Genomic DNA, 23,890 nt, shown 5'->3' on the forward strand with positions numbered 1-23,890 from the left:
ATCACAACTACTTTAATGCATCATGTTACCTTTTAATTTTAAAATGTATATTGTGCCGCTCTTCCAGGATTCTCTTAAGTTTAGGCACTCCATAAGTGCATGGTCTTTTGAAAGAGATTTTATCTGGAATTCCAATAATCTCCACTGCTTCAGGGTGGCAAGCAATCTTCCGATATGGTACGGGTACCATGTGATCAAGGCCTAAAGCTTCAGCTGGAAGGGAACATTTTTTTTTATTTTGAGATACATTATTTAGTCACAATCCATACAGGACTCTATTTGCCTTGTGTGTTTACTATATAAAGTGTTTACTATATAAAGTCAGAAGCAGCATGTGGACTTAGTCCTAGTCTGAGACTGTTTCCTCTGGGGGGGAGGGGGTTAATACCACATACTATATTTTGTTTGTATATCATATGTATTTGTATGGCTGGAATTAGTTTATCTGGAACTGTATTGCACTATTATTGCTGTATTGTTGGAGTTATAAGTGTGTTTTTCATAGAATTTTTTATAACATTTTACACATTACTATTCTGGGGTTTGCAGTCCCATGAGGCAGTTCATTTAGACTGGACACTAATTTCATACCAATACTTAAATGAAGAAAGTCCAGAAAACAACATGTAATGCATAGAATACAGATGTAAGGGATGCACAGATGTATCAGAGATGAGCAACCAATACTCACCATATCTGCTGTTAAACAAGATCTGCACGCACTCCCTGAGGGTATTAATATCTTCTGTTTCCTTAATGAAATTGTCCCATTTCTCTACCAAAATATTGAAATGAAAATAAATTATTAATACTAATATTCCTCGACAGATTATTATTATTTTTTTTTTTTTGGATAGCGGAAAGCCATGAATTTATTATTTTAAGTATTGACCTGAACAAGCATTTCTTGGAGGACAGCCCAATGTAGTACTCACAACAATGCAATTTACAAGTGACTGTAAGAAAACTGTGAGCTACAGAGATTTGCTTCATCTCATAATAAAAAAAATTCACACATGCAACTTTATTGTAACGCCGAGCGCTCCGGGTCCCGCTGCTTCCCCGAAGCGCTTGCGGCGTTTTTCTGCTTGCAGCGCTCCGGTCGGCGCTGCTGACCGAGAGCGCTGCTACCCTGTCACCGGAGGGGATGCGATCCGCGGGACGGGACGTGCCCGCTCACGGATCGCATCCCATGTCTCTTCTCACCTGCCCCCTGTCCCGTCCCGCGTGGCCCCGCTCTCTAGGGTGCGCGCCCGCCGGCTCTCTGAAATTTAAAGGGCCAGTGCACCACTAATTGGTGCCTGGCCCAATCAAGTCCAATCACTGTTTTCCCTATAAAACATCACTTCCCCTTCCTGTCCCTGCCGGATCTTGTTGCCTAGTGTCTAGTGAAAGCGTTCCAGTGTGTCCTTTGCCTGTGTTTCCAGAATCTTTGCTGTTGCCCCTGACTACGAACCTTGCCGCCTGCCCTGACATTTCTGCTACGTCTGACCTTGCCTTACCTTGTTCTTTTGTATTGCGCCATCTCAGCTGCCAGAGAGGTTGAGTCGCTACCGGGTGGAACGACCTGGGGGTTACCTGCCGCAGCAAGTCCATCCCACTTTGCGGCGGGCTCTGGTACGGCCCACGCCATCACCTCTCTGGCACAGAGGATCCACTTCCAGTGTCCTCACCGTCCGCCAGCCCGGATCCTGACATTTATGTAATATGTAACTTAATGCAACAAAATACAATTTTCTACAAAAAAAAGTTAGTTTGTTAATGTGCCTAACATTGTGTGCAACCTACTAGAGCTTAAAATATACCTCCGGGGGAAAACATTTTTTTTTTTTTTTTAAATCAACTGGTGCCGAGATTTGTAATTTACTTCAAAATCTTAATTTAAAAATCTTAATCCTTCCAGTACTTATCAGTTGCTGTATGTTGCAGAGGAAGTTGTATTGTTCTTTTATGTCTGACCACAGTGCTCTCTGCTGATACCTCTGTCCATGTCAGGAACTATCCAGAGTAGGAGCAAATCCCCATAGCAAATCTCTCCTACTCTGGACAGTTCCTGACATGGACAGAAGTGTGAGCAGAGAGCACTGTGGTCAGACTGAAAAGAACAACTCAACTTTCTCTGTAGTATACAGCAGCTGATAAGTACTGGAAGGATTAAGATTTTTAAATAGAAGGAATTTAACAATTTGGCACCAGTTGATTTAAAAAAATAAATAATGTTTTCATGTAGTAAGTTATAATTACTTTCATTTTGAAAGACAGAAAAGCTTACAAAGCACATGCTCACCCTGTTCACCATCACATGTTACTCTGTATTAGGAGACATTGGGGGAGATTAATCAAAACCTGTGTGGAGGAAGAATTGTGCAGTTGCCCCTAGCAACCAATCAGATCGCTTCTTTCTTTTTTTCACATGGCTCTTTACAAATAAAAAAAGCAATCTGATTGGTCACTATGCACAACTGGTCAACTTTTTCCCAGCACATGTTTTAATAAATCTCCCCCATAGTCTCCAGTGCTAGACCTAGCAGAATGTGATGGTATGGTGCTTGGTCTTGCAGTGGAAATGGATACCATAGAGATCTAGCAGAAGGCTCCGTCTCCTAATGCAGGGGAGAACGGGCACTCAGAAAAATTGTTCCAATGCCAAATTTTTAAATCAAAGTAATTTAGAAAATTTGCTATAGAGAACAGTGATGTACTATAGTCATTTTTCCTAAAATTGAAAAAAAAAGCATTGGAGGTACGCTTTAACTCTATGCCTATAAAGTGTTTTGATATTTGTCTTTATTGCTTATTTATAATTCCTGTAATTTATGCATCCATTTTTATGTATAACACCTATGCATGTATCAATCTAGTCAGTTTTAATAAAACCCTTACCTGTTTTATCATGGACTATTGAAAACAGCAACCGTTTTGAGGCATGTACATTCTGTCTAAGGCTACTACTTGCTGCGGAAGATAGCTGCCCTGCATTGAGAGGAAAGGGTAATTTGAGTACAATGTTTTTCTCTTGAGAATGCCATTCATTATGAACAATTCTACATTATATATGTATAAATATATATATATGGGCACTGGTGTTGCTGCAGTGGTGGTCGCCGCTCAGTGCTATGCCATTTTATGCTAGGGATGTTAGGGACCCACTCTAAATAGGTGGCATAGACGTGGAGAGTGGGCTTGTACCTTTTGATCAAAATGTATACTAAACAACCTGTTTTTGAATTTATGCTGAGAAGCAAGTAGATCAAAATGCATATTGTGGATGGGCGACCATGTCTGTTTTCTCTACTTGAATACACATTGTGTTTTCTATCCCTTTCTTTTGTTGTTGTTTTTACTTGGTCTGCACTCCACTCCTCCCCCTCAGCCCAGCCCTATATAAATTAGCAGGAAGCTACAGAGGGCCCTTTCCTTTCTGGCAGTATCTTGTAATACCTTTATTGGACTAACAGAATTTTGTAGAGACACGTTTTCGGGATTCCTCCCTTTATCAATTCCAAAGCAAATCTAAGCTCACAAGCAGAAGACCCAGGTTACATCTCACAAATATGCAGGGGTTAAGAAGGTATTACAAGATACTGCAACATTTTTTGATTTGCATCTGCATCACTGGACTAACGCCTACTCAAATTTACTATATATATATATATATATATATATATATATATATATATCTTATATGTAGAATTGTTCATAATATCTACTGATTAGTTGTAAAACTTACCAAATACCAAGCAGCCATAACACTTATATTTTGTAACCAGTGGTTGACAGATGGTGTTAACTATTCAAGAATTTGTGCAAACAGCATGCACAATGTCTAGTTCCACTGAATGTCTAGTTCCACTGAATAGCCACGGTTATATCACATCCACTGTGTATGTATTTAGAAGATGGCAGTAAAAACTTGCTTCACATGCAGTGGGAGTCAGATATTCACAAAAACTCAAATTCCAGCCATTTAACCACCTCTCTGTCACCCAATCACCCCTCTGATTCCTCCATAACATGATCTGGAGATACCATGGGGTTGTCATGGCACCCAGGGGCCTTTTAAAAGCCCCAAGGTCTGCCATGTTGGCAACTCTATAAGGTGCTGCCAGAGCCGGGACTTAATAGGAGAATGTAATCTGGCATAATAAAGTGAAGTGTAATGTGCAGTAGTCAAGCAGTTGCAAGCTCATGGCCCCTCATGGGAGTAAAAAAAAAAAAATAGCGTAAAAGCAAGTTTAACAGAAAAGGAAAAACAAACAAGAAACCCAATAACAAAGAATACTACATTTTAAAAATGATAAATAAAAAAGCATAATTAGTATTGCTGTGTCCATTAGGGTCTGAAATCAAAATATCACATTATTCATCCTCTGTATGTGAGAACTGCTGTTTTCTAGTCTCCTCCCCCAAAAATTTGAAGAAAAAAAAATCAAAACCCAAAATATGAAAGAATTACTTTTTCCCCTGCCTCACTACAAAACAAGTTTCTCAATAAATGATATGGTACATTAAATGGGGTCTTGAAAAAAAAAGAGAACTTGTTCTGCACAAGGCAAACTCTCACATGTCCACAGAAAAATAAAAATACATTTATAGCTCTTGAAAAGATCCGGCTAATAAGAAGTCCCCGGGACCTGATGGTCTGTCAAGTGAAGTGTATAAACAATTTCAGGGTGAGCTCTTGCCAGAACTGCAGCGAGTATTCGAGGCAGCGGTGGAGGTGGGTGCTTTGCCCTGTTCCAAGATGGAAGCAATTGTTGTTCTCCTTCCCAAACCTGGTAAGGATCCGCTGTTTGCGGGCTCCTACAAGCCTATTGCTGCTGGCTCGGGTACTGGCTAACAGACTTTCTATTGTTGTCCTGTTGCTAGTTCATGGGGACCAGACTGTGTTTATGCTCGACAAATCCAGGGTGGATAATATTCGTAGGGTTTTCCTTTACTTGTAGATGACACAAGAAGGGGATGGAGCTAGGTTACTGGTTTCAATGGACGCTGCCAAGGCCTTTGATAGCGTTGAATGGGACTACTTGTGGCGGGTGATGAGATCTATGGGTTTTGGACCTCGGTTTCTCTCATATGTTCAATTGCTGTACCATGACCCGGTTGCTTAAGGGTTAATAGCCAGTTGTCAGAGTCCTTTCCTCTGCAGCGGGGCACACGGCAGGGGTGCCCCTGTTGCCTCTGCTATTTGCTTAATTAGATCTTCTGCTAATGTGTTGGGATTTCGATATAGGTCCATTGAGGAGCGGGTAGCGCTTTATGAGGATTACATGCTGCTGTTTTGGGGGGATACGGCCCTCTCCTTGGCTCCTCTCATGTCTGGTCTGTTAATTAACTGAGACAAATCTGTACTGATGCCTATTGGCCCTCTGCCTGTTATCCCTCATATTGCTGCTTCCAGGCTTCAGGTGGTGACTAGTTTTAAATATCTGGGTATTTCTATTACTCCGTCTCTGCATGACTTTATTCCTCGTAACCTGACCCCTCTCCTGGATAGGAGTTCCCAGAAAGTGGCAGTTTCGTGTAAGCTTCCCATCACAGTGGTTGGTAGAACAAACCTGGCCAAAATGGTTTTGATGCCTCAACTACTATATATAATGCTGAACTCCACGGTGTGGATTACGATGGCCCACTTTCAACACATCCAGCATCTTTTTAGACAGCTGGTCTGGGGGGGCACTGCTAGGATCAGACTGGAAAGTCTTCAAAGGGATAAATCTTCCGGGGGCTTGGCCCTTCCCAATCCTTGGTTGTATTTTCTAGCCTCCCAATTGCATCAGATACGGGGTTGGGCAACTGTTAGTATGTCAGGTCCCATGAGACGATTGTTCATGGCCAGAAATGGGGGATGAACACCACTCCACATACTTGAGATAGGCACCCTTACTAGACCTCCTGACTCCTCTCCCACTACCCATTTATTGTGCAGGCTTTGGGGCCACACGTGAAAATTACTCGGACTTACTGGTTGCACTTAATTTACCCCGCTGTGGCGTAACCCTGGCTTGCCTGATTTCTATTCTTTTATAGATGCTAGCTTTTGGGAGAGGAAGGGACTGTGTAGTTTGGAGGCATTAGCTGTCCAGGGCGTAGTTAGGACCTTTGAGGACTTAAAGGAGGAATTTGCTCTGCCACATTCTTCTTTTTATAGGTACTTACAGCTCTGCCATGTATTTCAAACACAAAGTAGGTCCCTCTCGTTAGAAATACATTCTAATAGGGTTTAGGACTTGGTGGTCACGAAAAGGGAGTCGGTGGAAATCATCTCATGGGTGTGAGGAGAACTGTTGAGCTTTCATCATGATAAATTCCCTTAGACTATTCGTGGTAAATGGGAGAGGGATACTGGTGTTATGAGTGATGAGGAATGGTCCACCGTATTGGCACTTACTACCTATTTCTCTGTCGGAATCTAATAGGCTGTCTCCTGCACAGAATTTATAAAACTCCAGTGATCTTGCATAAAATGAGGGTGCGACCTGATTTTATGTGCCCACAGTGTGGTAGGTTGGAGGCACATCTACTGCATATGATCTGGGACTGCCCACTCCAAGACACTTATTGGAAGGAGGTGCTCACTCTTATCCAGACAGTGTATGGGGTGACCTTAGCTCGACTCCATAAAATATGTCTACTGGGTCTTATCGGTTGCGGACAGGAACCCTCTCTAGTGGAGACAGGCATGCTACGAGTTCTATATCAGGCTCGTAAACTAATAACGCAATACTGGATTAGGCCTACTCCTCCGGATGTGGCGGATTTGATTGCTCAGATTAAATTTGTAGTTCGATTGGAAAAGGGGATCTACGTTAAACGAAAAGGTGAAGCGGACGTTTGAAGGCATATGGGGTCCCTGGGTGAGGAAGTTTACTCCTTCTGAAGTTTGTGACATAATTGCTAATTTCTCTACTTCTTGCATGTGTGTGGGTGGGATTGTTGTTTGGCCTATTTGTCTGACTGGTCTAAATGTCTCCTGTTTGGTTTGAGTGATAGCTGTTTGACGATGTGGAGTTTGCTGTGCCCTTCCCCTCTCATTTGTTTCCCTGCTATCTGCCCCTGGGAGGCCGTGACTTACACACTACAATTCCTTGCCTGTCTGCTATGGCCTGCTGGGTTAGGATTGAAGGGTTGAGACGGATTGTTTGTTTGGGGATGGGGGTTGTTGGGGCGGGGGGTGGGCAGTGGGTTGTTTGTGTGTTTCTTTATTTCTGTGTTTCTTAAAAAAAAAGTCAATAAAAACTATCTGATTTAAAAAAACAACATCTTATACCACAGGAACTAGCCACATATATATTCTAAAACACACATGACAATTCTTACCAGAACAATCTGAATAGTCTTGTGCCTGTTCTCCTAGGGATGTGTGACTCAGTACATCACTGGCAGCACTGTGTACAGGGATATTTGTGTGAATCTCCTGTTTTAACTCCATACATAGCTGATTGGGTAGAGAGACATTGTATATAAAGTTTGATGCATTTGATGTATTTTCATGGGCAGGTGGCTTTGGGACTTTGGCACTAGGACCAGTGTCTGGAACAACCTTTGTTGTTGTAACAGGTGAACAGTTAAAATCCAGACAAACTTTGGACTCTCTGTTGGGTTCTTCAATAGATCTACACGATAAGTAAAAAAGTCACATAAAAACAGGTTACAAATTTGGAGATGTGTAGTAAACAGAAATACGCATCTATAGTGTGCCCTCATATTACATATAAAAAAAAATGTTTAACTTCCCAAACTAAATCACAGGTCAAGTACAAAAACAAAACCTTCATTCTATATTTTCACTTGTGTTAAACCATGTATCTCTGGCGCTCCCATAGATATGCGTGCCACTTCATGTACAGGAAAAGATGGAGCCCCGAGTCTTAGCAGTCAGACTCCGATCATTGATCAAAGACTTATCCCTTACATTTAAAATTACAGTACCCAGAGTACCCCTGTAATGCCCTTCAAGCATGTTAATAATTAATATAGGGTCTCGTATGAGATGGGTCTCTCAGGCCTTTGAATGGCTTTTTACAAATTTCTGAATGTTTGATGATCTATCTGTTCTGTTAGTGATGGATTTAAGAATTTGTTTGTTTATAATTCACAAATAACTGAAGCACTCCTTTTTCAAGAACATGAAGTGGGCACTGTGCCATGGCATCCTTTCATCTGCCCGCTGTAAAAAAAAAAAAAAAAAGGAATTTTCTAAGGCTGAATTCCACTTGCCAGGTATTTGGAGAATTGACACTGCTGTTTTTGAGCAAAAGCCAGAAAGGGATTGTCAAGGAATGGGAAATATTAAGGAATAATTTATACTTCTTTCAGATGGAGACGCTTCTGGCTTTGGCTCAAAACCTGCAGTGGCAGTTCTCAAAAGAAATAGAAAGTGGAAACCCAGCCTAAGGCTAGGTTACCACATATTCTTTTCTGGCTTTTTTTGGGAAAACTGCCACAAAAGTTTTTGAGTTAAAGCCAGAAATGGATCCAGTAGGAAGAAGAAATATAAATCTTCCTTTTGAATACACTTTTGGCTTTGGCTAAAAACTACAAAAACGCCAGAAAAAAACCTGTGTGAAAACCTAGTCTTATAGGTTTTTCTACACTTCACAAAGCTGTCACTCAAATCTGTTAGCCTATTTTGAGAATCAGGTCTAAGAAAGACGAAAAGACATAATGTGATTACCTTTGAATTTTAAATCGGATGTGGTGACTTTGTTCTAAAATAAGCATCAGATTTTTTAAGGAATATTCAGAAGGATTTTGGAACAGTATGCCATCAGGTAAACCAATCACCGCCAATGAACCAGGATCATTCATTATCTTGTCATATGGCACTGGAACAACATTCGACATTCCCAAAGCCTCACCTGAAATAAATAAAAAAAAAAAAGGTAAATGACAATGGAAATAAACAAAATGAATATGAAATTGGAAAACAAAGTCTTGGTCAGACGTGCAATGATTTCTGGCATTAGTTGAGTACACTAGTTAATATTTTCACATCGCTTTTCCCCAAGTAATACATGGTCTGCAAACATATATGTTACATATTTTGTGTACACTGTTCTCTAGGTTGATAAATTATATAGGTATAGGTGTAAGAGATATTTACAGCCAATATGACTATAAGTACCACCAAATCCAAATACTTTCACTGTCTATTTCCTTAATTGCCAATAAGGATACCTATAATTACCGTATTTTTCGCCGTATAAGACGCACTTTTTCTTCCCCAAAACTGGGGGGAAAAAGTCGGTGCGTCTTATACGGCGAATACACCCCTATCGGGTCGGTCCCTGCGGCCATCAACGGCCGGGACCCGCGGCTAATACAGGATATCACCGATCGCGGTGATGCCCTGTATTAACCCTTCAGACGCGGCGATCAAAGCTGACCGCCGCGTCTGAAGGGAAAGTGACACTAACCCGGCTGTTCAGTCGGGCTGTTCTGGACTGCCGCGATTTCACCGCAGCGGTCCCGAACAGCCCGACTAAATAACTGAATAGTGCTTACAGGACACCGGGAGGGACCTTACCTGCCTCCTCGGTGTCTGCTCCGTGCCGGGATCCCCTGTATGGCCGGCGCTCTCCTTCCTCGTCATCACGTCATGGCGTACGTGCGTCGGCATGCTTAACGACGTGATGGCGGCGAGGGAGAGCAAGGATACCCGGCCGGCAGCAGAGACGTTCCGGAGCGACGGCGACATCGATGGAGCGACATCCAGGGCAGCGGTGACGGGTCCGGAGCGGCAGGGACACGTGAGTATTACCTCCTATGCAGTGGTCTTCAATCTGCGGACCTCCAGATGTTGCAAAACTACAACTCCCAGCATGCCCGGACAGCCGTCGGCTGTCCGGGCATGCTGGGAGTTGTAGTTTTGCAACATCTGGAGGTCCGCAGGTTGAAGATCACTATTGGGTTCAAAATCTTAATTTTTTTAGATTTTGCACCTATAAATTGGGTGCGTCTTATACGCCGGTGCGTCCTATAGGACGAAAAATACGGTATGTCTGTTGCAATAACAGCAAATACCTTTGTTGCAATAACATACTATCTATTACAACAGAGAGTTTACTTGTTAAATGGAAAAGGAAAAGGAAATTAACTGACTGATATCTTATGGGATAGAAGTCTTATGCTTACATGAAATTGTTTACATGAACTTGGTTATACAGTAGGATTTATGATTACAGGTGGATCACTAGATGTTAGGTTTTTCTATGTTATATGATATTGTTTTTCATAATAAATCATTTTCCCAAACTATTTATTTGGACAGCCACAATGGCACTGTGGTCTGTTTATCTATACTTTTAATAATCTGTCAATTTTATATTCTATGGACTCAATACTAATGTATAAACTTTCCTTTTCCTTTTTGTTTTAACCTTGGTGTTATATTTATAGCTTTTTACCCCCTTAAACCACACCTTTTGGAACAGAAAACCCCATATATTATAAGTATACATATATATATGTATACACAGTGGGGCAAAAAAGTATTTAGTCAGCCACCAATTGTGCAAGTTCTCCCACTTAAAAAGATGAGAGAGAGGCCTGTAATTTTCGTCATAGGTATACCTCAACTATGAGAGACATAATGAGAAAAAAATCCATAAAATCACATTGTCTGATTTTTAAAGAATTTATTTGCAAATTATGGTGGAAAATAAGTGTCTGGTCACCTACAAACAAGCAAGATTTCTGGCTCTCACAGACCTGCAACTTTGTCCTGTATTAATGTCACCTGTTTGAACTTGTTATCAGTATAAAAGACACCTGTCCACAACCTCAAACAGTCACATTCCAAACTCCACTATGGCCAAGACCAAAGAGCTGTTGAAGGACACCAGAAACAAAATTGTAGACCTGCACCAAGCTGCGAAGACTGAATCAGCAATAGGCAAGCAGCTTGGTGTGAAGAAATCAACTGTGGGGGAAATTATAAGAAAATGGAAGACATACAAGACCACTGATAATCCCCCTCGATCTGGGGCTCCACGCAAGATCTCACCCCGTGGTGTCAAAATGATCACAAGAACGGCAAGCAAAAATCCCAGAACCACAAGGGGGGACCTAGTGAATGACCTGCAGAGAGCTGGAACCAAAGAAACAAAGGCTACCATCAGTAACACACTACACCGCCAGGGACTCAAATCATTAAGTTCAGACGTGTCCCCCTGTTTAAGCTAGTACATGTCTGGGCCCATCTGAAGTTTGCTAGAAAGCATTTGGATGATCCAGAAGAGGATTGGGAGAATGTCATATGGTCAGAAACCAAAGTAGAACTTTTTGGTAATAACACAACTTGTCGTGTTTGGAGGAGAAAGAAAGCTAAGTTGCATACAAAGAACACCATACCTACTGTGCAGCATGGGGGTGGAAACATCATGCTTTGGGGCTGTTTTTCAGCAAAGGGACCAGGACGACTGATCCGTGTAAAGGAAAGAATGAATGGGGCCATGTATCGTGAGATTTTGAGTGAAAACCTCCTTCCATCAGCAAGGGCATTGAAGATGAAACGAGCTGGGTCTTTCAGCATGACAATGATCCCAAACACACCGCCCGGGCAAAGAAGTAGTGGCTTTGTAAGAAACATTTCAAGATCCTGGAGTGGCCTATCCAGTCTCCAGATCTCAACCCCATAGAATACCTTTGGAGGGAGTTGAAAGTCTGTGTTGCCCAGCCACAGCCCCAAAACATCACTGCCCTAGAGGAGATTTGCATGGAGAAATGGGCCAAAATACCAGCAACAATGTGTGAAAACCTTGTAAAGACTTAGAGAAAACATCTGACCTCTCTCATTGCCAACAAAGGGTTTATAACAAAGTATTGAGATTAACTTTTGTTATTGACCAAATACTTATTTTCCACAATAATTTGCAAATAAATTCTTTAAAAATCAAGTAATGTGATTTTAGGGATTTTTTTTTTCCTCATTATGTCTCTCGCAGTTGAAGTATACCTATGATGAAAATTACAGGCCTCTCTCATCTTTTTAAGTGGGAGAACTTGCACAATTGGTGGCTGACTAAATACTTTTTTGCCCCACTATATATCTCACACACCTATACTACAGAATGGTAGTAGTCACCCCACCTGTACTCTACTGTCTATATCAGAATTAATACTACTAGATTATCTTTGTGGACTGTGGGTTGTGTTTCTCCCCAATATTTTTATATATATTGTGGTATAATGGCAGCCAGCCCATTGAGTTTAATGGACTGAACAAAGTCAACCAGTGACTACTTTTTGGTCTATTTCCCACACTCCTCTGCCATTCCCTGTTCTCTGGGGAGAGGGGCTACAGTCCACCACTTACTGAATTCTCTAATAGTGTAGGGCATTTTTTCTGTCAAATGGCACTGTGCCTGTCTATACAAAAATACAAGATGAAATGATGTGTCTTCAATATGGAAAGCCCCAAGGATGGTGTTACAAATAACAAAGAGTTACAATATTAAATAAAGACTACATTTAAATAAACTCATTATCATCTTTATGCTTAAATGTAATTACTGAAATTAAAGTCATATTTCGGTTCTAGGACAGTTTAAACCGTCTAGTATATTTAAGTCAAAAACAACTTAAAATTATTTTTGAAGCAGTGATAAAATATGAACGCCAACAAAAAGGTTACACAGCAAACAACGTGGCTTTTTTTTCTTACTATAGAGCACATCAAAGATCTCTTCAACCATCTTCCTGAGAAGGTAGATATCAGAACTTGGTCCTGGGGATACTCTCTGCACATTCCGGATACAATCCCTGCTTCTTCTTTGGCCATATGTTTCTTGTTCTGTCCTAAGAGCACCCACTGCAAACAACAGAATAAAGATGACTGGATTACAATGAACATGAGGAATGTGTATACCTGGACTCAGAATATATCTGTCATTTTACCTTTGCCAGTTACAGATAATGTTCATTTTCCAATACTTTAAAGCGTACCCGTCAGATCCAACAAAAAAACATGTTTTTAATATATCACTCAGTACCTAATCCTGACCATGTACATCTCATTTTTATGTGTCTACCACCTTTATTTTTTCTTTATTACACTTTTAATTTAGCTCACTAGTCTGCATTCCTCTCAAAGGGAGGGGGCGTGGCCTCACTGTGCAGGTCTCCGCCCCCTCCCTCAGTATGCTGTCTGCTCACATCTCCCCTAGCATTAGCAAAACTGCAATTCCCAGCTTGTCCTCACTGACAGTAGCGGGACACAAGCTGACAGTGGGAGCTCTCAATCAAGGAAGTGTGTCCATGACATAGGTGATGACGCATGGACACAGTAGGATTTGACTGGCAGTTGTTTGACAGGCTTTTTCAGTATGAAATACTGAAAATTTTCTAATGAAAGCAATTGCAAAACCTATTTGTTTTGCATGCTTTACAACATATCAAAAGTTTTTGTATCTGACAGTGCCCATTCAATTATCTCAATGAATTCCATATACAAGGGAACTCTACATGTATTGTTTTAATGGTTCAGAAAGTTACAGTAAAGTATGTTTTTCCTAAAGTTTTTTCTGCAGTAATAGTAAGCAAGCTTTAGGTATGGCGATTTATTCAGATTTTTTCCCCATAGATTTCCCTAAAAGAAGACATCTGAAAAAATACATCAGTGTTAAAATGAATTGAAAAGAGGCCAAGTAATAACCCCTTAACCCCTTAAGGACCCATTTGGACCTTAAGGACTAAGACAATTTTATTTTTACATTTTCGTTTTTTCCTCCTCCCCTTCAAAAAATCATAACTCTTTTATATTTTCATCCACAGACTAGTATGAGGTTGTCCGTTGTAATGCCATCACTCACTTTACCATAAAATGTATGGCGCAACCAAAAAAATACTATTTGTGTGGGGAAATTAAAAAGAAAACCGCAATTTTGCAAATTTTGGAAGGTTTTGTTTTCACGCCGTACAATTTATGGTAAAAATGACATATGTTTTTTATTCTCTGGGTCAATACGATTAAAATGATACCCATGATTATACACTTTCTATTACTGTTGTGCTTAAAAAAAATCGCAAACTTTTTAACCAAATTAGTACGTTTAAAATCCCCCTATTTTGAAGACCTATAACTTTTTCATTTTTCCGTATAAGCGGTGGTATGAGGGCTAATTTTTTGCGCCGTGGACTGTACTTTTTCTTAATACCATATTTGCTTATACAAAACTTTTATTACATTTTTTATTAATTTTTTGGGGAATAAAATGTTATAAAAAAGCAGCTATTTTGGACTTTTTTTTTTTTACGTTCACGCCGTTCACCGTACGGGATCATTTACATTTTATTTTAATAGTTTGGATATTTACGCACGCGGCGATACCAAATATGTATATAAAATAATTTTTTTTACACTTTTGGGGGGTAAAATAGGGAAAATGGGACAATTTACGTTTTTATTGGGGGAGGGGGTTTTTCACATTTTTTTTACCTAATTTTTTACCTTTATTTTTACACTCTTATAGTCCCTATAGGGGACTATTTATAGCAACCATTCGATTGCTAATGCTGTTCAGTGCTATGTATAGAACACAGCACTGATCAGCATTATCGGTCATCTTCTGCTCTGGTCTGCAGGAAGGCAGATCAGAGCAGAAGACTCCCAGAATGCAGCGGAGCCAGGTGAGGGGACCTCCGTCTGCGGTGCAGGATGATCGGATCACAGCGGCAGCGCTGCAGGCGATCCGATCATCCTGTTAAGTGACCGCAATGCTGCAGATGCCGTGATCGCTCATCTGAGGGGTTAATGGCGGACATCCGCGGGATCACGGGTGTCCGCCATTACCGGCGGGTCCCTGACTGCGATCCACAGCCGGGACCTGCCGCGCATGATGCCGGCATCGCTCCGATGCCCGTGGTTATGCTCCGGACGTAAATGTACATCCTTGTGCGTTAAGTACCACATCACCAGGACGTACATTTACGTCCTGCATCGTTAAGGGTACTCCGGTGGAATTTTTTTTATTTATTTTTTTTATCAACTGGTGCCAGAAAGTTAAACAGATTTGTAAATGACTTCTATTAAAAGTTTTTACCCTTCAAGTACTTTTTAGCAGCTGTATTCTTTTCTTTTTGAATTTCTTTTTTGTCTTGTCCACAGTGCTCTCTGCTGACACCTGATACCTGTATCAGGAACTGTTCAGAGCAGGAGAAAATCCCCATAGCAAACCTATGCTGCTCTGGACAGTTCCTGACATGGACAGAGGTGTCAGCAGAGAGCACTGTGGACAAGACAAAAAAGAAATTCAAAAAGAAAAGAATTTCCTCTGTAGCATACAGCTGCTAAAAAGTACTGGAAAGGTACGGATTTTTTTATAGAAGTAATTTACAAATCTGTTTAACTTTCTGGCACCAGTTGATTTAAGAAAATGTTTTTTTCCACCGGAGTACCTCTTTGAGGACACCGCCTGTTTTTACCTTAATGACCAAGCTCAATTTTTTTTTATCTGTCCTATGTCTCTTTAAGTGGTAATACCTCTCACATGCGACTTAACGACACAATTCTGAGATTTTAATTTTTTTGTGACATATTGGCCGACATTTAATCACTGTCTTTAGACTGTTTTTTGTGTCTACAAAAGGCACAAAAAGGCGCAAGCAGGGTTTATTTGCGCTTTTTTTGCACCTTTTGGTTTACACATTTCTGCAGATTGTAAGTTGCAATCCACTAATTTTGGAAATACACATGATATGGAAGGGTTTTATGAAGTGCGCCATTTTGTGAAAAGGTGCAAAAAAGGCGCAAAACCATTGAAAATTCTCTAAAACTACTCCAGCCCAGACTTAGCTTAGCTTTTTGGTGTATGTGAAGAAAGAAATTTCAGAAAATGTGACCTGCACAAAAAGTATCAAATGCTCTGTGACCATTTAATAAATGTGGTGCTCCTACACATTACCAGCACACAAAAAACGATGTAGAATGTAGAAAAACGCTTCACTTACACTACAATGATAAATGCTGGTAAAAATGATGTTATTGTTATTCTGAGTATAATTATGGCAATACCTAATTTATATAGCTTTTTTATGTTCTCTTTCCTTTTCTCAACTAAATCCTCTTCCCCCTTTTTTTGTGTTGCCATGTTCTGGCAGCCATAACTTTTTTTATTTTTCGTCCAACAGCATTGTGTGAGGGCTTATTTTTTGCGGGAAAAGCTGTACTTTTTATTGGTACCATTTTTGCAATTCATGCTACCGTTTGATAATTTTTATTCCACAATTTGGACTACAATTAGTGACGACCAGGGGGGCGTGTTTACAAAAACTTTATTAAAAACGCACAAAATCGGTATGTGGACTAAAATTAAAGTACAAAAATAAAAAAGCACAAGATATAAGATTGTATCAAAATCTGCATGCAACTGTCATAGATATACACTCATGTGGAGTCTATCATTAAGCCCAAGACCGCCCTGGGTGTTAGTCCTGAGGATCCACCGCCCTTCTTTCTGAAGCAGTGTCTTTCTAGTGTCCAGACCTGCTGCAGTGTGAACGCGCTCTATAGTGCGAACATCGCTATTGTGGACCTCACCTATATGCTCGATCAGTCGGGGAGAACGTTTCCCCGCCCTGATCGAGTTCACGTGTTCTCGAAAACGTACGTTCACTGCTCGTGTAGTGCAACCGATATAAAATCGGTTGCAGCAACACTGGATCACGTAAACTAAATTTTTTGTCCTGCAACAGAAAAAATCTTTACACATTACATCTACTCCTCCTATGTTAATGTGCTTGTCTGTACAGTAGAAGCTGCACCAATTACACCCTCCACACTTAAAGTTGCCTTTTGGCATATCCTTAGTTAACTAGTTAGTACTGGGGGTCGGGTTTTTTAGGGAGCTACTGACTAAAACATTGCTAAGATTTTTGCATTTTTTAAACGTAATTAGAGGAGGTTTTTAAGTGAAACTCTGGAGGTCCGGGTCGTTCTCCAATAAATTCCAGTTGTTGTAAATGGCTTTTTTGATTTTTTGGGCTAACGGGCTATAAGTAAAGGCAAAAGAAAATCGGTCCCGATTATCTCTATCAGATCTATCTCTTGGGTTACCTCTGCTTGTTTTTTTCCCTAAAAGGGCATCTCTGTTTTTGGACCTGGCCTTATTAAGGGCCACGTCCAAAATATTTTTGGGGTACCCCCGCAGCAGTAACCTGGCATGCAACTCTCCTGCCTGCACCTCAAAGTCCCTTTCCTCGGAATTAATTCTCCTAAGTCTAAGGAACTGTCCATAGGAGACAGCCTTCTTCACATGTTCGGGGTGATAACTTCTGAAGTGCAGGAGGGAGTTGCATGCCGTAGGTTTGCGGTAGCCCTTAGTAACCACCTTACCCTCCTCGATGCCAACCTCTACATCTAGGAACTCCAACATTGGAGTCCCTACTTTCCAAGTGAACCTAAGGTTCATGTTGTTTTCATCGTTCAGGGCGGAGATGAAGTCCACAAAGGGTGACTCCGTACCCGCCCACATGATGAAAACATAATCGACAAATCCGTGGTACTGTACGATATGGCCTATGAACTTATTCCTACTGGAAAAAATTTATTTCTGTTCAAAGCCTTCCACATAAAGATTGGCTAGAGCACAGGCCACCGGGGTCCCCATAGCGACCCCGCTGGTCTGTATGAACCAGTCGCCATTGAACTTAAAGGAATTGCAGGACAACACAAAATTAACCCCTTAAGGACTAAGCCCATTTTGGCCTTAAGGACCAGAGCGTTTTTTGAACATCTGACCACTGTCACTTTAAACATTAATAACTCTGGAATGCTTTTATCTATCATTCTGATTCCAAGACTGTTTTTCCTGACATATTCTACTTTAACATAGTGGTAAAATTTTGTGGTAACTTGCATCCTTTTCTTGGTGAAAAATCCCAAAATTTCATGAAAAAATAGAAAATTTTGCCTTTTTCAAACTTTGAAGCTCTCTGCTTGTAAGGAAAATGGATATTCCAATTTTTTTTATTATTATTCATATGTCCACTTTATGTTTGCATCATAAAATTGATGAGTTTTTACTTTTGGAAGACATCAGAGGGCTTCAAAGTTCAGCAGCAATTTTCCAATTTTTCACAAAATTTTCAAACTCGCTATTTTTCAAGGACCAGTTCAGTTTTGAAGTGGATTTGAAGGGTCTTTATATTAGAAATACCCCACAAATTACCCCATTATAAAAACTGCACCCCCAAAGTATTCAAACTCTTCTTTTTTTACACTCGCATGTTCTTGTAGACCCAATTTTTGAATTTTTGCAAGGGGTAAAAGGAGAAAATGTTTACTTGTATTTGTAGCCCAATTTCTCTTGAGTAAGCACATACCTCATATATCTATGTAAAGTGTTCGGCAGGCGCAGTAGAGGGCTCAGAAGGGAAGGAGCGACAAGGGGATTTTGGAGAGAACATTTTTCTGAAATGGTTTTTGGGGGGCATGTCACCTTTAGGAAGCCCCTAGGGTGTCAAAACAGCAAAAAATATACCACATGCCATACCATTTTGGAAACTAGACCCCTTGGGGAATGTAACATGGGATAAAGTGTGTTTCATGACTTTTGCAAATGTAAAAAAAAAAAATTTTTTTTTTACCTAAACTGCCCAAAAATGTTAAATTTTTAAAAAGGGTAATAGCAGAAAATTTGAAGCCCAATTTCTCCCGATTCAGAAAACACCCCATATGGGGGTGAAAAGTGCTCTGCTGGAGCACAACAGGTCTCAGAAGAGAAGGAGTCACATTTGGCTTTTTGGAAGCAAAATTTGCTCTGGGGGCATGCCGCATTTAGGAAGCCCCTATGGTGCCAGGACAGCATAAAAACCCCACATGGCATACCATTTTGGAAACTAGACCCCTTGGGGAACGTAACAAGGGGTAAAGTGAACCTTAATACCCCACAGGGGTTTCACGACTTTTGCATATGTAAAAAAAAAAAATTACCTAAAATGCTTGGTTTCCCAAACATTTTACATTTTTACAAAGGGTTAAAGCAGAAAATACCCCCCCCCAAAAAAAATTTGAAGCCCAATTTCTCCCGATTCATAAAATACCCCATATGGGGGTGAAAAGTGCTCTGCTGGCGCACTACAGGTCTCAGAAGAGAAGGAGTCACATTTGGCTTTTTGGAAGCAAATTTTCCTCTGGGGGCATGCCGCATTTAGGAAGCCCCTATGGTGCCAGGACAGCAAAAAAACTAAAACCCCATGGCATACCATTTTGGAAACTAGACCTCTTGGGGAACGTAACAAGGGGTAAAATGAACCTTAATACCCCACAGGGGTTTCACGACTTTTGCATATGTAAAAAAAAAAAAAAAAAAATTACCTAAAATGCTTGGTTTCCCAAAAAATGTACATTTAAAAAAAAGGTAATAGCAGAAAATACCCCCCCCCCCAAAATTTGAAGCCCAATTTCTCCCGATTCAGAAAACACCCCATATGGGGGTGAAAAGTGCTCTGCTGGCGCACTACAGGTTTCAGAAGTGGAGGAGTCACATTTGCCTTTTTGGAAGCAAATTTTGCTTTGGGGGCATGCCGCATTTAGGAGCCCCTATGGTGCCAGGACAGCAAAAAAAAAAACACATGGCATACTATTTTGGAAACTAGACCCCTTGGGGAACGTAACAAGGGGTAAAGTGAACCTTAATATACCAAAGGGGTTTCACGACTTTTGCATATGTAAAAAAAGATATATATTTTTTACCTAAAATGCTTGGTTTTGCAAAAATTTTACATTTTTACAAAGGGTTAAAGCAGAAAATACCCCCCAAAATTTGAAGCCCAATTTCTCCCGATTCAGAAAACACCCCATATGGGGGTGAAAAGTGCTCTGCTGGAGCACTACATGTCTCAGAAGAGGAGGAGTCACATTTGGCTTTTTGGAAGCAAATTTTCCTCTGGGGGCATGCCGCATTTAGGAGCCCCTATGGTGCCAGGACAGCAAAAAAAAAACACATGGCATACTATTTTGGAAACTAGACCCCTTGGGGAACGTAACAAGGGGTAAAGTGAACCTTAATATACCAAAGGGGTTTCACGACTTTTGCATATGTAAAAAAATATATATATATTTTACCTAAAATGCTTGGTTTTTACATTTTTACAAAGGGTTAAAGCAGAAAATACCCCCCAAAATTTGAAGCCCAATTTCTCCCGATTCAGAAAACACCCCATATGGGGATGAAAAGTGCTCTGCTGGTGCACTACAGGTCTCAGAAGAGAAGGAGTCACATTTTGGCTTTTTGGAAGCAAATTTTGCTCTGGGGGCATGCCGCATTTAGGACGCCCCTATGGTGCCAGGACAGCAAAAAAAAAAAAAACACATGGCATTACATTTTGGAAACTAGACCCCTCGGGGAACGTAACAGTGTTACAGTGAGTACTTACACCTCACAGGTTTTTTGAACAGTGGGCCATAAAAGTTTTTTGCACTATATTGATAGTGTTACCCCAAATGTTTCATTTTCACATTGGGTAATAGGGCAAAATGCCCCCAAAATTTGTAGAACAATTTTGTCTGAGAAAAAAAATACCCCATATGTGGATGTCAATTGCTCTGTGGACGCACTGCAATGCTCAGAATAGGAGTGAAAATTTTGTTTAAGTCGGGGGTCATGTGCATTTATAAAGCCCCCAACAGCAAAAAAAAAAAAAACACATGTGACACCATTTTAGAAACTACACCCCTCAATGAACGTAACAAGGGGTACAGTGGGAAATAATACTTCGCAGGTTTTTTGAGAAGTGGGCCATAAATTGAAAAATTAGATTTTTTTACACTAAAATGCTGGGATTACCCAATTTTTTACATTTTCACAAGGGGTAATATGAGGAATTGGGTTACAAATTTTGGAGGGCTTTTTCCCCTGACTATGAAAATACATCCACATATGGGGTAACGTGCTGGGCGGGCGCACAACAAGGCTCAGAAGTCATAGAGGTCAGATTGTATTTGTGGCCTATGGCATATCACTAGCTGACGGTTTGGAAGACAATGTACCCTGGGCTGGTACATTGGAGTCGAATTGTGGGGAATGAAAATTAGGGCAAAGGATGGAAAATTTTGTACTCCATGGAAGTGTTATACTCCCTGAAGCAGCCTATGCAGAGGCCCGGATTATCTGGGCAAGTGTCGCATTGAGTGGTGGTGACCTTCCGAATCCCGCTCTTGCGACACACTCTGCATTTCTTCTGAGATCGTCCCTTTCCAGGATCACACCTGGAAAGTGTTGGCCGGGGACGATCCGGGGACCTGAAGTTCCAGAGGTGCTCTGACCCGCTCTTTGGCGGTCACCATAGATGAGGGCCTTTAGAACTTCCTCTTGGAACTCCAGGTATGTCCCTGTGTTGCCAGCGTACTTGTACAGTACAAAAGAGTTGTACATGGCAATCTGTACCAGGTAGACCGCAACTTTTTTGTACCATACCTTTGTTTTCCGCATGGCATTATATAGCTTGAGGACTTGATCAGAAAGATCAACTCCCCCCATATACCGATTGTAGTCCAGAATACAATCGGGCTTGAGGACCGGTCCCACGGTACCTCGCACAGGGACAGGGGTGCTGCCATTCCCGTGAATAATGGTGAGCATAAGGACATCCCTCTTGTCCTTATACCGGACCAACAACAGGTTCTCATGGGAAAAGGCACTCACCCCGGGGGATAGGAGTCTGCAGGGGATAGGAAGGAAGGCCTCTTTGATTCTTCTGGACTGTCCCACAAGCGACCGTGGATATGGCGGCGAGCGATGTGAAGAGAGGGATACTAGTATAAAAGTTATCCACGTAAAGGTGGTAACCTTTATCTAGCAATGGGTGCAAAAGGCCCCAAACGATTTTCCCGCTAACACCCAGAGTGGGGGAACAATCTGGGGGTTCAATGCGGGAATCTCGTCCATCATACATCATAAACTTGCAAGTGTACCCGGAGGTACTCTCGCAAAGTTTATACATCTTCACGCCATACCACACTGGCTTGGTAGGGATGTATTGCCGGAAGCTGAGTCTCCCCTTAACCCCTTAAGGACTCAGCCCATTTTGGCCTTAAGGACTCAGACAATTTAATTTTTAAGTTTTCATTTTTTCCTCCTCGCCTTCTAAAAATCATAACTCTTTTATATTTTCATCCACAGACTAGTATGAGGGCTTGTTTTTTGCGCGACCAGTTGTCCTTTGTAATGACATCACTCATTATATCATAAAATGTATGGCGCAACCAAAAAACACTATTTTTGTGGGGAAATTAAAACGAAAAACGCAATTTTGCTAATTTTGGAAGGTTTTGTTTTCACGCCGTACAATTTATGGAAAAAATTACATGTGTTCTTTATTCTGAGGGTCAATACGATTAAAATGATACCCATTATTATATACTTTTATATTATTGTTGCGCTTAAAAAAAATCACAAACTTTTTAACCAAATTAGTACGTTTATAATCCCTTTATTTTGATGACCTCTAACTTTTTTATTTTTCCGTATAAGTGGCGGTATGGGGGCTCATTTTTTGCGCCATGATCTGTACTTTTTTTTGATACCACATTTGCATATAAAAAACTTTTAATACATTTTTTATAATTTTTTTTAATAAAATGTATTAAAAAAGTAGGAATTTTGGACTTTTTTATTTTTTTTTCGTTCACGCCGTTCACCGTACGGGATCATTAACATTTTACGGATCCCGTACGGACATTTACGCACGCGGACATTTACGCACGCGGCGATACCAAATATGTCTATAAAAAATGTTTTTTACGCTTTTTGGGGGTAAAATAGGAAAAAACGGACGTTTTACTTTTTTATTGGGGGAGGGGATTTTTCACTTTTTTTTTTCTTTTACTTTAACATTTTTTTTTACACTTGAATAGTCCCCATAGGGGACTATTCATAGCAATACCATGATTGCTAATACTGATCTGTTCTATGTAGAGGACATAGAACAGATCAGTGTTATCGGCTATCTTCTGCTCTGGTCTGCTCGATCACAGACCAGAGCAGGAGACGCCGGGAGCCGCACGGAGGAAGGAGAGGGGACCTCCGTGCGGCGTTATGAATGATCGGATCCCCGCAGCAGCGCTGCGGGCGATCCGACCGTTCATTTAAATCGCGAACTGCCGCAGATGCCGGGATCTGTATTGATCCTGGCACCTGAGGGGTTAATGGCGGACGCCCGCGAGATCGCGGGCGTCGGCCATTGCCGGCGGGTCCCTGGCTGCGATCAGCAGCCGGGATCAGCCGCGCATGACACGGGCATCGCTCCGATGCCCGCGGTTATGCTTAGGACGTAAATGTACGTCCTGGTGCGTTAAGTACCACCTCACCAGGACGTACATTTACGTCCTGCGTCCTTAAGGGGTTAAAGCTGATGAGAGACTCATCAATAGCGACCTCCCTTCCAGGGACATAGGCCTCCCAAAATCTGACCCCGAAGTGATTGATGACCGGACTGATTTTATACAGGCGGTCATACGCGGGATCAGTTCGGGGGGGGGACATGCCGCATTATCAGCATAATGCAAACATCTCCGAATGGCCTCGAACCGGGAACATGCCATGGCCATACTGTAGAGGGGTGTCTGGTAAAAGACGTCCCCACTCCAATATTGCCTGACACTGGTTTTTTTAACTAGACCCATATGCAGCACGAGGCCCCAAAAGGTCCTCATTTCGGCTGCATCGACTGGAGTCCAGCCGCCGGATCTAGCTAAAAGTGATCCCGGGTTAGCGGCGACAAACTGTTGGGCATACAGATTCGTCTGTGTAACCATTAGATTAACAAAGTCGTCACTGAAAAAATGACGTTCCTTTTCAGTGAACCTGGCGATGTTAATCTTGATTCCGGAGTCGCCAACAAACTCAGGAATCACGGGCTCGTGGTCCGCTGGCTCAGCCCAGACAAG

The 23,890-nt window shown here is 41.3% G+C and overlaps 1 protein-coding gene across 4 annotated transcripts in view; it reads right to left on the bottom strand.

The window, feature by feature from the left end:
- GTF2IRD1 (GTF2I repeat domain containing 1) overlaps nt 1-23,890 on the bottom strand; it is a 228,391-nt gene that overhangs the window by 58,282 nt on the left and 146,219 nt on the right. For all 4 annotated transcript variants that reach the window (XM_056556430.1, XM_056556431.1, XM_056556432.1 and 1 more), the window contains exons 4-9: nt 12,668-12,814; nt 8,678-8,861; nt 7,321-7,616; nt 2,884-2,973; nt 692-775; nt 30-213 (exon numbers count right to left, since the gene is read on the bottom strand). In XM_056556430.1, coding sequence (XP_056412405.1) covers nt 30-213; nt 692-775; nt 2,884-2,973; nt 7,321-7,616; nt 8,678-8,861; nt 12,668-12,814 — 985 coding nt within the window. The remainder of the gene's footprint in view (nt 1-29; nt 214-691; nt 776-2,883; nt 2,974-7,320; nt 7,617-8,677; nt 8,862-12,667; nt 12,815-23,890) is intronic.

The sequence above is a fragment of the Hyla sarda genome, chromosome 2 (genome assembly GCF_029499605.1).
Source record: "Hyla sarda isolate aHylSar1 chromosome 2, aHylSar1.hap1, whole genome shotgun sequence".
NCBI lineage: Eukaryota > Metazoa > Chordata > Amphibia > Anura > Hylidae > Hyla > Hyla sarda.